At 48.7% G+C, this 14,628-nt stretch overlaps 1 protein-coding gene and 1 non-coding gene across 3 annotated transcripts in view; one reads left to right on the forward strand and one right to left on the reverse strand.

The window, feature by feature from the left end:
- Positions 1–14,628, forward strand: part of ror1 (receptor tyrosine kinase-like orphan receptor 1) — a 113,870-nt gene that overhangs the window by 63,829 nt on the left and 35,413 nt on the right. Inside the window, exon 2 of one of the 2 annotated variants that reach the window (XM_035648413.2) lies at positions 12,312–12,374. The exons of the other annotated variant lie outside the window; for it this stretch is intronic. Within the exon in view, the coding sequence (XP_035504306.1) occupies positions 12,312–12,374 (63 nt within the window). The remainder of the gene's footprint in view (positions 1–12,311; positions 12,375–14,628) is intronic. 2 annotated transcript variants of the gene reach the window in all.
- Positions 11,912–11,984, reverse strand: trnam-cau. The gene has a single exon. It is a non-coding gene; the product is annotated as a tRNA-Met (tRNA).

Consider the following 14,628-nt stretch of genomic DNA (forward strand, 5'->3'; position numbering starts at 1 on the left):
GATCTTACGGCTGCTTTGACCGAAACATGGAGGGAGGGATGGAGGAGGGGGTTTAAGGCAGCATGTGTCCCCACTTACGCCCCCCCCCCGAGATGGCAGCGGGATTCACTGCTTCACTCAGCGACGTGTGGACACAAGAGAGACGCCTAATCAAGGCCAGAGTATCCAAGAGCTGCCGCCAATTCTAACACGTATACACACACACACACACACACACACACACACACACACACACACACACACACACACACACACACGACAAGTGCCATCACCTAACTCACCACATTTGAAGCACGTGTTTTTCTTCCACCCCACCCTTTCTATTTTTGACTCCCCCTGCACGCCAAGTCTTGTGAAAATCAATATTAGTTTAATAGACCATCAAACTTTATTATTCCGTTTTTTATTTTAGACTAAACTAAAAGAGCTGAACCAGCTCAGAGGGTTCTAGCAGACTTCATCTCTGCCACCGAACAGGAAATGAGGTAATACAATAGAGATCTTTGTGCTCCTTCAACACCTCACTCGCCCTCCGCCGCGCCGCCCTATCCTCCCTTCCATCGTCTGGGGGTGGAGGTGGATCAGTTCTGGGACTGTGTGTGTGTCTGAGGGGGAGCCCGGGGTTTACGGGAGGTGAGGTGAGACCGTGTTTGGATGCTTCACAAGGTGTGCTGAGTCAGCGCGTCGCTCCGTCGGGCTGAGGTGGAAACGGGAGAAGGACTGGGATCGTCTTTGTCTCTCTCTCTGGAGGCGGATTCCGTGTCCGACTCTCTGTGGCACTTTGATTCCCGCTTCCCCTTTCCTGTATTTTTTTGCCCGCTCTAATAAAAGCCAGGCTCCCTTAAATCCCCTCCGCCCGTCCGCCACCCCTCGACCTTTCGAGAGTTCCTCCGGGTTCAGTCCAGGAAGATGTCTGCGAGCGAAGTGTTTTCATGATCAGCAGACACTGGCAGCCGATGGAAAACGGCGCCAGCTTAAGCCTTTGAGGCCTTGTGCATTGATTATCATCATAATGACTAAATGTGTACGAAACAAACGAGGGGACTTTGAATTTTGAAAGGGAAACAACGGCGTTATTCATCAGGCGAAGTAAATATCTTCAATCATACATCTTGTGGCCTTGAGCAGAAATTTGCAAAATGGATGTGCGCACGATTTAATATATCCACTTTTATGCCTCTGAGAGGTTGAGCTGGGCTAAACCGAGAGCTCCCCGCATATCTGAGGTAACGCGAAACCAGTTTCTGTGACTTTTCTAACCAAATAGTTTTTTTTCCTCTTGTTATTTTCTCCCTCAGTTTGGCGTTGGGCTCGCACTGTGTCTTTCTGCATGCTGGGTTTTCCATCCTGCACCCCTCTGTCTTTTCATCACGCCGTAACCTTGTGAAACCTGTCTGCACTTCCCCCCCCCCCCCCCCCCCCCCATTTAAATGCTGTTATTCTTTTCCTCCTCGGACACTGATGACTCCCAACCTACTGCTTTGTTTCCATTCGGTGCGTTTTCCCACGTCGATACCATTCACACACATTTCTTCTTCTCTCGTTCTAGTTGGTACCCCCCCCCCCCCTCCAATCTAAACTCCCTGTCTTTGACATTAGGGATGGCTCGGATGGGAATAGGAAAGAGGGATTCTATCTCTCTTAAATGCAGTGAGTGTCCATTCACATACGAACTCACCACATCTGGTCCTTCACTTATCATTGTGGTTTGGTAAATGCCTCCATAACATACCTGAGTCCTCCCTCGCATGTCTAAGAGCACGCTATTTCAGAGAGCACCCCTCTTTTTCTTCATTCTTGTCGCCCGTGTTCAGTTCGCTCTTTCAGCGTCGTCAGAAAAGGAACATTTGCGCACCGCTGTGTATCTTTTTCTCCTCCAACTGAAACAGAATTTTGAAAGTTGCCAGCGCGGATTTAGCTTTTTCCGAGAGGTCGGTCGTAGAACGACAGAGCTGGACCCCGGCCGCTTGACCGACAAAACTACTCTTTGTATTTGTAGCATTTTTGCAGAAAGTGGAAAACAAGTTAAGATTGTATTCTGCCGGTGGTAAAATAAAATAAAAAAATACTGATAATATGTTACAAGCTCCGTGTTGAGTCGAAGTATGTGTTCTGCCCACATCGTAAACTTTCCTGCATGAGGCAGCTCATTATGAGATGGAAGTCCCTCAAATAGTCTTCCACGTGACATTTTTTTATGGGGAACCGGAAAATACAGTCTGTCCCGTGCCTTTGGTTCTTTTTATCGCCTTGGGTTATTTTTTTTTACTTGTTTGCATCATTTTTTTGGTACATATGCCACTGTAGTGTATAATAACTGTACCTGCTACTGTCCAACGGGGCAGACCTGACAGGATTGGACGGTTTCGTGTTTTTTGTGCGAGCGGTTGATTAAGATTATGACGCACAATTTTGTTTTGTTTTTTAGGCTAGTTAGTTTTTTTTATTTTCTTCTTTTTTTTTATGAGATCAACTGACCTAAAATTTCACCACTGAATGTTTGTCGAAAAAAGTGGTGAATGAGTCTTTCTGTGATGCTGACGCACATTGGGGATGGAAAAAAAAAAAGAGAAAGAAATTGGGACTAAATTGGAGGAAACGTTGATTAGCTCCTTTGGCTTTTACTGCTACTCAGTACACACATTGGCATTTATCCATCTTTTATCAGCATCAACAACAAGTTTGACCGGAAGGGTTATTTTTGCCTTATTTTTGGTCTGACGTCCATCTCCTATTTATCTGAATAGCATCAAATCATTACCTGACTTCTCTCAAGGCTCTTCGTACACAATATTATAGAGAAACCCAACAGTTCCCACAACGAGTAGGCGCAGAAACTGGAATAAACCTGCAGCTGAACCGCCTCCACCGGTTTGGGGGGAGGGGAGAGAAATGGGGGAGCGAGGAGCGGTGGGTGAGCAGGGGGGAGAGAGAAGAGAGAGAGGGAGAGACCAGGAAGACCGCAGAACATCACACGGACGAAAGAGATTCTTTGGAAAAAAAAGTCTCTTGCACGTTCCCTTGCACTTGTGATCTTGGACACATCGTCTCAAATGAACGCCGTCGACCAGTCCAATGCATTCATTTATTATCGGTGTTTGAACATTTTGGATCTGTGCACTCTCTGAGATGCTTATGAAATCGTTCTGGGGGTATTTTTTTCTGTGGTATACTCTTTGGAAATGCTTCCAGTCTAATTCCCTGGTTCTTGATCTTTTAATGTTTTTCTGCTGCGGCGGAAAGCGTTTTGGACTCTGACCGTGTGGGTTTGTCTCCCTGGCTCTCTCTCTCTCTCTCTCTCTCTCTCTCTCTGGGGACTCAAAGCTCCTCTCACTTTCTTTCCCACCGCTCGTCTCTCTTATTGTGTCCCGTCCTCTCTCTCTCTCTCTCTCTCTCTCGCTCTCCCCCGTCCTCCTGTCTCCCTCATTAAGTCGGCTAGCGTTTCCCTCCCAAACAAGTGGAGGAATGCCGACGCTTATTTTCTTTAACCTGGGACGGAGGAGACGGTTGCCATGGTGCCGTCGGCGTGACTGACGGGGAAGCGTGCTGGAAAGCGCCGAGAAGATCTCCGTTTGCCTGGAACCCTCGCCGCTGGCAGCCCAGACGCCGTCTCCAATGTAGGGCTGAAAACCCCCCAAAGAATAAGAACACGGGACGTTCTGACTGGAAGGATTGTTTCTTTTTTCTCTCACGTTCATCTCTGTCTCTGTCTTGAGTCTGAACATCATACTGCATCTCCCTGCCCCTGTCCCTGATGATTTTTGGAGTCCGTCCTCGGGCATCTGCCGTGACTAAGAGTCACGAGTTGATGGAGTCACAGACTTATTCAGTACAGTGTTGTCAGTGCAGTCGTGTGAAACTGAGCTTAATCCGGAAAAGGAAAATATGCAAACCACACATAGTTCCTGATTTAAAAACTTTTTATTAAAAAAAAGCATATTTAGCTAAAAAAAAAATGAGTCCGACAAATTATCCTCGCGATCCCGCAACAACGTCAGAGCAGAAAATGAACTAACATGACGTAGAAGAGATGAGGATTGTGGTCTTTTGCCAATTTTTCATGCACGTATACAGTGAGCAGAAAATACTCTCCGAGAACTGTAAACCGACTTTCATCTTTAAAATCCGTTGGACTTGCCCTTTTTAAAATGCGCCATGACCATGAGGAAATGTTTAGCAAAAATGTCTTCGCTGTATGTGGGAACACACAGACTGACAGATGTTTACTAAGTCGTGTTATTTTACGAGTATCCGTGGCGCTCTTCTGTGTGTTTTCATTCCTTCATGCCTCGGAGACGAGGCGACTACGACCGTGGCTTGATGGAACACAGAGCAGCGGTATTTCTGGCTAATAATGCTAATGCTTTCCAAATTGCACTGTCACTGTGTTTAACATGTCATTTGAATCAAACGTGCTTCGCTGGGAATGGTCGAGCTCTGTGTTTCATCAGTAGCTTCTGGCCCTAAATGGTCTCCGTTGATTCAAACCAGCCTGCCGACAACTTGTTCAGTCATCGCTCATCGTCCGCGGACGAGGGATGAGATTGAGCCCTGGCAAGTAGAGAAATGCCGACAGACGTGAAGAATGGTTTCGGAATGGTGCCCGGCTTAACTGTAAGTCACATGATGTCTAAATCCGAGTCACGTTTGAAATCCAGCAGCATTATCCTGCCGTTCCCAGATTCCATCTGCCAGGGCCTCTCCTTTTGAATTTGTCATCCTCCAGGAATCCGGGAATGCCGGCAGGGAGCTTGTGGAGCGTGCGCGTGTCCCTGGCTGCACCTGGGCAGACCGTATCACACGCGCACGCAGATTTTTCCCCCAGCATGCAACTTGGCTTCACACACAATGCTCACTTCAAGCGGCCACGATACACTATTCAGACAGAAAGTCACGTCCACAAAGTCAAGTGAGAGGACTGCATTCATGTCCCGCACACACACACACAGACGGCCTGACTGACTGACAGCCTGACTGACAGCCTGACTGACTGACTGACTGACAGCCTGACTGACTGACTGACTGACTGACTGACTGACTGACTGACAGCCTGACTGACTGACTGACTGACAGCCTGACTGACTGACAGCCTGACTGACTGACTGACTGACTGACTGACTGACTGACTGACAGCCTGACTGACTGACTGACTGACAGCCTGACTGACTGACAGCCTGACTGACTGACTGACTGACAGCCTGACTGACTGACAGCCTGACTGACTGACTGACTGACTGACTGACTGACTGACTGACTGACTGACTGACTGCTTCGGGTCTTAAATCTGACGTTCAACATCTGACCCGTGACACGCGCAGCGACCTCGGCCATAAATTGCACAGCGTCGCACATCAGCTGCGCAGAAGTGACACACTGACGTGCGGGTGTGCGATGACCCCGATTCACATTCCACAGACGGATGAGCAGACCGACGGTTACCGCTGCAGATTACGCCAAGGTCTCAGGGCACGAGGGCGCTCTGCCCGGGGGGGGGGGCGCGAGGGTTTTCCAGAAAGCTGAGCGTGTACACACACTAATACACACGCGCACGTACTGTACCAGTCCTGTCAGGTGTAAACAGATGAGCGACACTGTCGGTGGTAACATGCTTGTGCAGATTCCTCAGCTCCGTCTTGTAACGTGAGCCAAGTAGGGGAGCCTCGCCCTAACTGGACTGTAACCAGGCCTTACACATCGGCTCGGTTTCCAACGCGGACGCTCACGGGAACAGCGGGGGGCTTACGCATCGGCCCATTTTAGACCGGAGGGGCCAAACAGTTAGAGGCCCGGGCTTCTGCAGAGCCATCGACACGGCAGCAAAGTCACTCCGAGAGCAAAAGTTTATGTCGCGAGGGTGAAACTAGACAGACGTATTAGATGAGATGTGTGTGTTTCAGTAGGATTCACAGCACGCAGCCAATCTTGCAAATCCGTGCAGAGGAGATGTCGGATGTCTGAAGTCGACTCCATCGCACATAAATCCAGACTCTGTGCTGTGACTTTTTGTGGGTTTCCCTTAGCGTGCTCGGGTTTCTTTTCCCATATTTCAAAGACATGAAAGTAAGTAGGTAGTCGGTGGACTGGAAATTACTGGCGTGAATGTGCAGGTGGACCTGACTAAAAGACCAGAAGTTATTGAATTGTGAGCTAGTGCTGGGCAATATTGCTGAAATGAAAATCCCAGTATAAAACTTACAACACAGTATGCACGTGTTGCACGTTTTGCTCAAAGAACGGGTCAAAATTTGCTCCAATATTTATCCAGAATTTGAGGTGGAGCTAGACGATGAGTTCGGGTGCGATATAGCTTTGTTTTAAAAGTTGAATTAAACCTCCATGTTCAGCAGGAAAGCAACAGATTTCCCTCTTTTTTTTTTCAACTGTGTTTTATCATGCAAAAGTCTGTTGCAACTTGAGCCCCTTTCTTTCCCGTGTCTTTTGTCCCGATCCAAAAAAACGGGGCCTTGTCCTGCAGCCTCCTGTCATCTACAGAGCCCCAGCACCCGACCACCACCCATCAGCCCCGGGTGTACCTCTCGACCCCTTTCTGTGGTCTCCTAAGGTTACGGTGTGCAACATTCTGGGGCAATGTAGAAGGGGATGTGCTTGCGTGCGTGCGTCTCGGTGTATCCTGTGCTCGGTGCTCTTTGGTCCATGATGTCTTCAGGTGAACACTCACTCCCTGAACTGGGCCTGCTTTTGTTCCCCGACACGCTCCAGTTGAGCCTGGGAACTAACACCTGCACACACACACACACACACACACACACACACACACACACACACACACACACACACACACACACAGGTGCAGCTATTCAAACACACTCACAGACACACCTCATCCTTTTTTTTCGAGCTCTACTTTCCCTTCATCTCATCTCACTTCTTACTTTGTTGCTCGGAGCGATGCAGTCTTAGGCTACATCCACATTGCTACACATTATGGTTTTAAACCGCATCACTGTTGATACGTTTATGCCTGTTGACCCTTCTAGAAGTTTTGAAACGCTGCTCGGCCCGTTACCGTTTGAAAACTCCGGGGATGCCTTGTAGTATGAATGGCCAAAAATGTAGATGTTTGGAAGCGATGACGCAATCGACCGCATTTGCTTCCTGATTGGTTCCTATCCGTCATCACTCGTCTACCAGCGGCGAAGGCAAAACGTTGCAAACACTAGTACTTCCACCTTTGTCGTTGATCCAAGAAAAGAAGTCCCTGCTCTTACTTTTCTCTATTGTCGCTTCTCATTTGAAATAAATTCCGTACGTAAGCAACTCTGCGGTACGCGACTGTACAGTAGAGTAGACAATCTGCTTCCTGTCAACACCGCCAAAATAGTAGTATGGATGTAGCCAATGTGCTACATTGTGTATTTTGTCAGTGCATCCATCGCATCATCCCCTCGAATGAAGTTAATCTCAACCGTGGGGCTCAACGGTTGGCTCGTTCACAACCCATCCGACCGTCTGGGAAATGATGTGGCGGAGTGGTGTTGCCGACATCTCAATAGGTACCGTGGCCAGTGTTGCCACGAGAAGATTGTGGCCGAAGCAACAAAACGAAAGGACCAAGTTGTAATGAGCCCTAATTCCTCCATCCGCCTTCTCATCTTCTGTCGTTAGGCTCCATCCCAGTGGCCACCACTCATGGCCCATGGACGACCAAAACAGTTATTCCCATCTGACACGGTTACCGTCTCCATGCCAACACAAATCTGCACGCGGCTCATTGGGACAGAAAAAAAACCCCACTTCTAAAAAAGCAGACTTTATGAGTGCGTTCACTTTGGGTTTATTATGAAGGTTTTTTTTGTTTTTTTTCGTTCTCTCTCTCTCCTGACGTTTTTTTTTTTTCTCCTTCTTCTAACACTCTCACATTTTCCGACTCTTCTTCCCTCCATTTATCTTCAGCTCCTCTGCTCCCCCTCGCAGTCGACTCTCCTTCTCTCCCCTTGCTTCTCTTCCTCTTGGCATTAAAAAAACCCTTTATTCTCTCAGACCTCTGTGACTCTGTGGCAGCTGGAGCCCTACATGGCGCTGGACATGTGGCGACAGGAGAACATTAGCCGCCCGACTCACTCCTCACTCTTCTCCGGGCGTATGACGGGAGTGCGAGTTCACCTGAAAGCTTTTTAATTCTTCTCTCTGCGCGACGCTTCGGGGGTCGTGGACAGTGGATCGCAAAAACAAACGAGTCCGATTGCAGCAAAAACTGATTGGGACAAATTCTTAAATTCCTAAATGTCCCTCATCTACTGTATCACACACCTCTTTAGGGCAGATATGTTATTTGACATAGCTGCGTTGTGAAAATATCGCAGGTTTCCTGTTCTCCCAGATAACCTCCGAGTCGGGCCAGTTTTCCAGCTAATGGGGATGAAAGAGGACCTTGGGAGAGGCCCTAATAACAGAGCAGGAGGACTCATACATCAGTCTCACTCACCACACCAACCACCCCGGCTCCAAACACAACCCCCCAGACCATGGAACAGCATATTAGCTGCTATGCATAACCGCTCGGGATTGAACGTTTCTGATTCTCCCCCTCTTCTCACTTTTCCCTGCCTCATTCCTTTCCCTTCCATTCCCATGCCTGTTTGAGTTTGAAGTTCGGCACTAATTCCCATATGCTGCTGTCGCAGTAAAGTCACACCGAGCTTTATGGGGGTTAAGCTCGTGTCCCTGCGTGATTTCTTCTTTTTTTTTTTTTTTTTTTTTTATCATCGTAAGCCAAATACATCTGGATGGGGATCAGAGGCTGCTCTCATGGAACTCTCCGTCCGCACGCCTCCGGGGAACCTCCGCGTTAACCGTCGGCTGTGTGCGTTGCCACGGGGATGGCGAGTGAGTGGCACACAAATGATAGAGGAGGTGGCCCGAAACTTTCAGTTTTATGAGATATACCATATCAGCCAAGAGGGGATATATAAAGAAGCTCATCAGACGTGCAGGGTTTTGATGCATGTTCACGTCCGTATGTACCGGGACTTCACACACCGCCCAGTCGCAACATTAAAACAGGCGACTGGTTTTAACGCCGTGGCTCGTTGGCGTGCATCCGTGACCTGTCTGGAAAGAGTTAATTTCTGAACCATCAGTACTGTTATTCAAAAACGCTTTCAATTTTCCCTCCATCGATTCATGGCCTGACATAAGTCGAAAATATGCCACATCATTAAAACGAGCTTCATGGATCCACGTTATATTTAGCTTTTCCTTTGAAGGTACTTAAAGGGAAATGACTGTAAAATTTGGCTTTTCAACAGTTTCGAGATAATGGCCATTCTAATGAAAAAAACCAACGGGCGGAGATGGTATCAGCGCACTAAATAGTTCCAGGGAGCTGACTTGTGGCTGAAAAATTGGACGCAATGTGAAATGATAGACAGCCAGCTAAAAAAGGTCGCTTGACTCTTGGCTGGAGAGACGGCACGAAGCGGACTTGGACCAGTGCCGACTCAACTGAAAGTATTAAGCTTTTACCAGAGTTCAACAAAGGCCTAACAGAGTTTTAGATGAGTTAAACGAGGAAACAACTCTATTTGATATGAATTCAAATATATAATTCTTATGATAAATAAGAGTTGAACGATCAATGGAGCTGCATACTTAAATCAAATGAATGAAAATGAATATCTGTATGGTTTATGCGTATGTGCAAGGGCTTGATTTGTCCAATGCCTTTTTTAATCTACCCGCATCACAATTACAAAAAACAACCCATGAGCCTTGATCTGCCAACTTAATTATTCTAGTAAAGTGGATGCAACCAAAGCTGCTTTCAGACATGCGCTGAAGTTCCGACATTTTCCTGAGGGGCTTCCGGGGGGGGGGGGGGGGGACCTCCCAAGAAGGGACAGCTCCAAAACAGTTCCTGGAAAGGCCACATTTTCTTCTCAAAAGTCCCTCCCCCGTATCGACTTTTATTAACCGTGGCACGGTACAACTGTCAGTCTTCCCTCCGCCCTTCCCCGTCTCCTCTATTCGCATGTCCGGCCCCCCCTGCGGTGAACTCTCACCTGGCTGCGCTTGGCCGGCTTCGCGTTAGTGAAACTAGTGAGCTGCATCGTCCCCATCTCGCCTGTCTTTTCCTTTTCTCTCTCTCTCTCTCTCTCTCTCTCTCTCTCTCTCTCTCTCTGAGCTTCTTAAAAGTCTGTCAGCCCAGAGGACGGAGAAAAAATGTAGACTGGCCTTGGGGCCGAGACCCACCGTAATTCACTGTCACGTTAGCGGGAACAAACTTTATTTTCCGTCCCGTACGGTTTTCACAAGCTGCGAGACCCCCGGAGCCTGGGACCTATGCAGAGATAAGGATGTACAAGAGATCAACAACATGAGCGGGAGACATTATGAATCATTGTGTGAATGAATACAGAATAAGTGCCATGTTTATGAGAAAACTTAATGGACGCGCACCTATCTTTATGGTGCATCTCCCCCTGGGTTGCTACATATCGATAACCATCTCGAACTCGTAACTCATAAAGCTGCCAGCCTCTTCTGGTTGCAGTGTGAGCCCGTTTGCCGAGCCTGCAGACTCCCTCACCGACAGGTGCCGAGGCCCAGAGCGCTGCTCATTAACGCAGCTCATTTCACACGCGCCGCGCTCTTTGCCTTCCTGACCCAGCGCGAGTAAAATGGCACATTATCACCCAATTAGTGCGACCCCCGTGTCAGGCGGCTGGTCTGCGGCCTTTCTCTCCTCGCGCACCCTCGACCGACACCCTGCACGCCACACACACACACACACACACACACACACACACACACACAACGAGAGCGTTTTCCAGTTGGTTGATACAAGAATGTAATCTATTTTAGACGTCTACGAAGCTGCTTTTTTTGTTTTGCCCTAGACATGTCTGTAGGCGTACAGTTGTGCTGTTGCACGTGCTTGCGACTGTAGGATGCCTGTACTTAGTTGGCAGGCGGCCATTTACTCATTCATCATGTGAAACTATCCCAGCCTGCCCCCAAAACACACACACAGACACACTCGGTTGGCGAGGAAAAAGGCTGAGCTCGCCGGTGCGTTGTAGCCGATTATAACCTTGGGATAACGTGTGTGCGTGTGTGTGTGTGTGTGTGTGTGTGTGTGTGTGTGTGTGTGTGTGTGTGTGTGTGTGTGTGTGTGTGTGTGTGTGTGTGTGTGTGTGTGTGTGTGTGTGTGTGTGTGTGTGTGTGTGTGTGTGTGTGTGTGTGGAGTGTTGTCCGGTGCCAAGGGCATCTGCAAAGTCCATCCCAAAAACGAAAAAATTCCAGGTTGCATCCTAGTCCGTCCTGCACGCTCCGAGCCGTGCACCGGCCTTTTCATTTGTCGGGAGTCGCCTCATGACCCGTGGGCGCTGCACACCGATGCTCATTTTCCCCCTCGGCCTCTCCCCCCTGTAATGAAAAGCAGAGGGCCGCTCTGTCGTCAGCCGGTAATAACGCAGCGTTAGGGGCCCGCGGGGCCCGCAGGTCGCCTCATTGTGATACATTGGAGCCTTTGATATGCACCAGCGAATGTGCTGTACAATGCCATCGTCGGTGTTGTTTAACATTCAAGACGGGGGAACTCTTCAAGCAATAAGCCTTTGTTTTGGATTGTCTGGATGCAGGCTATTACCTAGACAGGTAGCAGCAACTCTGGAACCTGTTTATCTATTGAATCATATAATTTAAGCAGCATTTGTCTGTTCTTGGTGCCATTTGAAGTGAGCCCTTGTTCACACATACAGACTCTAACTGGAACAGTCATTTTAGATTCTCTCCTCTTCTTAGTGGCTCAAGTTACATCTGATGCTGCTTTCACCCGTGCGTATCCAAATTTCCGGAAAGTGTCCGAGTGAGCCAATGTGAGAGTAGATGGACAGAGATAGATCGGTACCTCATTGATCCCGAGCTGGGAAATTCCGGAAAAACACTGTGCCCCGTGTGAGGCTCGAGCTCACGACCTTCAGATTATGAGACTGACGCGCTGCCAACTGCGCCAACGAGGCGAACACAGCATGAATATCTCTAGAAAGATCAAATGCGGCTAAACGGTGTCCTGTCACGTTTCCATTGGTTTCAGTTTTGTGGATGTATAGACGGGGGCTGAAGCTCACGGCTTGGGTTGTTTGTCATATTTCTTTTTCTGGCTCTTCCATATTTACTGTGGCCCTTTTACTCCGTTCTATTCAGCAATACTATGCATTTTCCCCCAAGATACTTCATTTCAAATTGCACGGCGTGTGATCCATCAACGTGAAATGACGATGGAGCTAATGATGCTGAACACCGTTGGAAACAATGCTAATCGTTGTGTCCGTTTCCTCTGTTCACAGGGTCTGAGTTTCCCCACGACCCCAGTGTACTAGCTACCATCTCATGGAGCAGCTCTAGTGATGGTAAATGCACACACATAAACACACACACACACACACACACACACACACACACACACACTCACACTCACAGAAAGCATGGTTCATCTTCAACACATCCCTCTTCCTCCCTAGAAAACAGTTGAACGTGTTCATTACACAGACAAAGCAACGACGACATGTTCAAAAAAAATTGCGACCAGCGCTCGCTGCGCACTGTACATTCGTTGTCTCCATCGATTTCCATTCCACATGTGGGACATGCGCGGCCACAGGTGTACCTTTCCGCTGACCTCATTTCAGTTCTCTCTCCCAAAATGCGCGCTGGGGCTTTCAGTACATCTTCAAACACTTACTGCTCCGTACTGTACATTCAATAGCTTTCTGATCCCCCCCCCCCCTCCGCCCCGCCCCCCCTTTTTTGTTATTCAACTTGTACAGTCGGAATCCCGGTCCTGTTTCAGGGAAAACACATGTTCAGGTCAAGCGGAGTTGTTTGCAGATGTGCTGCAGGGGCAGGTCACGTAACGGAGCTTCTAACCGGGGTGGCGTCATTTTTCGCGAGGCGGATGAGGCGACTCGTGTGTTGTCGTCTGTGTCAGTCAGACGTTTCCACCATTTCCCAGAATGCCTTCTGCCTTCGTTCAGTTGTTTCTTGTGCAAATAGTGATGTATGTCGTCAAGAATGTCGCTGAAAAACCCAACTCCTCGTTGGGTATTGTTCGAAAATGTTAGAGCCGTTACTTGGACTTTGATACCGGTTCCAGAAAGATAATTTCTGTCGGCTCTATGTGACCAGATGAAAATCCCGGTCATTAGCACCGCACTCAGCAATCTCGCGGGGGAAGGAATCTGGTGGTGGAGATTTTTGAATTATGAGGCTCCGTAACATTAGGCGGACTCGAATTGCTGTGGTGAGTTCTTGTTGAGAAGTCCAAACACGGAGGAACTTTCTGATCCGATTTTTAGTCTGTGCATGTTCAAGTCTTCAGATTCATTGTGTTACCGTTTTCTTTGGGGGGCAAATATAGCGATGAAAAAGTAATAGACGAAGACAAAAGTCTAAAGTGACGATCGTCTGAGAATGGACACAACCAGTTCTCACAGTTTGTCTGATCAAGTATTTGTGCACGCCGCGGGCCGGTTAATGCTCCTGTCAGAACCAACTGTGGGAAATAACCGAGGCACAGCCGTAAACTTTTGCGGATGTTTTCACTTGATGCCGAGAGTCGATCTGTCAAATAGTGCCCCCTGTCCTCAGTTACCCCTTGGGGCTCGGAGGACCGACACCCAGCTCCTCCCTCGCAAAGACACCCCGGCTCGGAAGGTCGTCAGCGCCTAAGACTCGATCGACGTTGACCTTTGTGTGTGTGCTGCTCTGCCCATTTTGTCTGGTTTGCCTCGATCCATCTCCTCGCCAGAGCCAGCTCTCCCACAGCGGACTCTTTGTGCGCGGACGCAGACTCTGTTGAAGAATGAAGACGGTAGTTTTTCTGGACACGATTGAGCGGTCTGGTCGAGATAACGATTATGGTGAACAATCAGGAATGTTCAAAGAAAGAAAAAAAAAAGCCACGAATGCAATGAGGAGCGGTTCCACACAAATCACACCGACGAGCGTCGGCTTTTCCACAACAAACGTGGAATATGTAAAAACCCTGCAAAGGGGGCGTGTGCGCGTGCAGCCGTGTGTTCACCGTAGTGTATCTGTGTGTCACTTTGAGCTCGGGCCCCATGACTAACATCTGTTTCTTATCTGATGGACGGACGGTGATTGCACCCGCTTGTTGTGTCTGCAGGCGGGGAGCGGTTGTGATCGACCGAGCAGACAGCATTCAGGTAGCGCGGCTCTATCGGCATTGCATCAGTAGCAGGAAGTTGTCACGCTGAAAGAGGCTCGTTATTGGGCCACAGTCAGGGGTGATGATAGTTTACTGAACTCCTTTCCCCCCTGAGGCTTTCCTTCAGCCGTCCTTTCTTTTTTCCCCGTTTTAATTCTGTACAGTGTTTTTTCCTCCTCACGTCCTGTCCTCTATCCCACTCTCCCGGTTTCTCTGCAGGACAGTGACCCGGCTCTAATGAAAAGTCACCTTTAGCCGTGTCTGGCAGTGCTGCAGTCCTGGCTCCGCCGTGCATCTGCAGACTATGTTTGGTTAGCTGTGCAGCCACTCAGGCTTTTTGGGGGCCTGCGTCTTGCTGGGAGCAGCCTGCCCCATAGCGCTGCTTTGCTGCCGTGTGTGTGTGTGTGTGTGTGTGTGTGCGGTGTGTGTGTGTGTGT

Source organism: Scophthalmus maximus, chromosome 13, assembly GCF_022379125.1.
Source record: "Scophthalmus maximus strain ysfricsl-2021 chromosome 13, ASM2237912v1, whole genome shotgun sequence".
NCBI lineage: Eukaryota > Metazoa > Chordata > Actinopteri > Pleuronectiformes > Scophthalmidae > Scophthalmus > Scophthalmus maximus.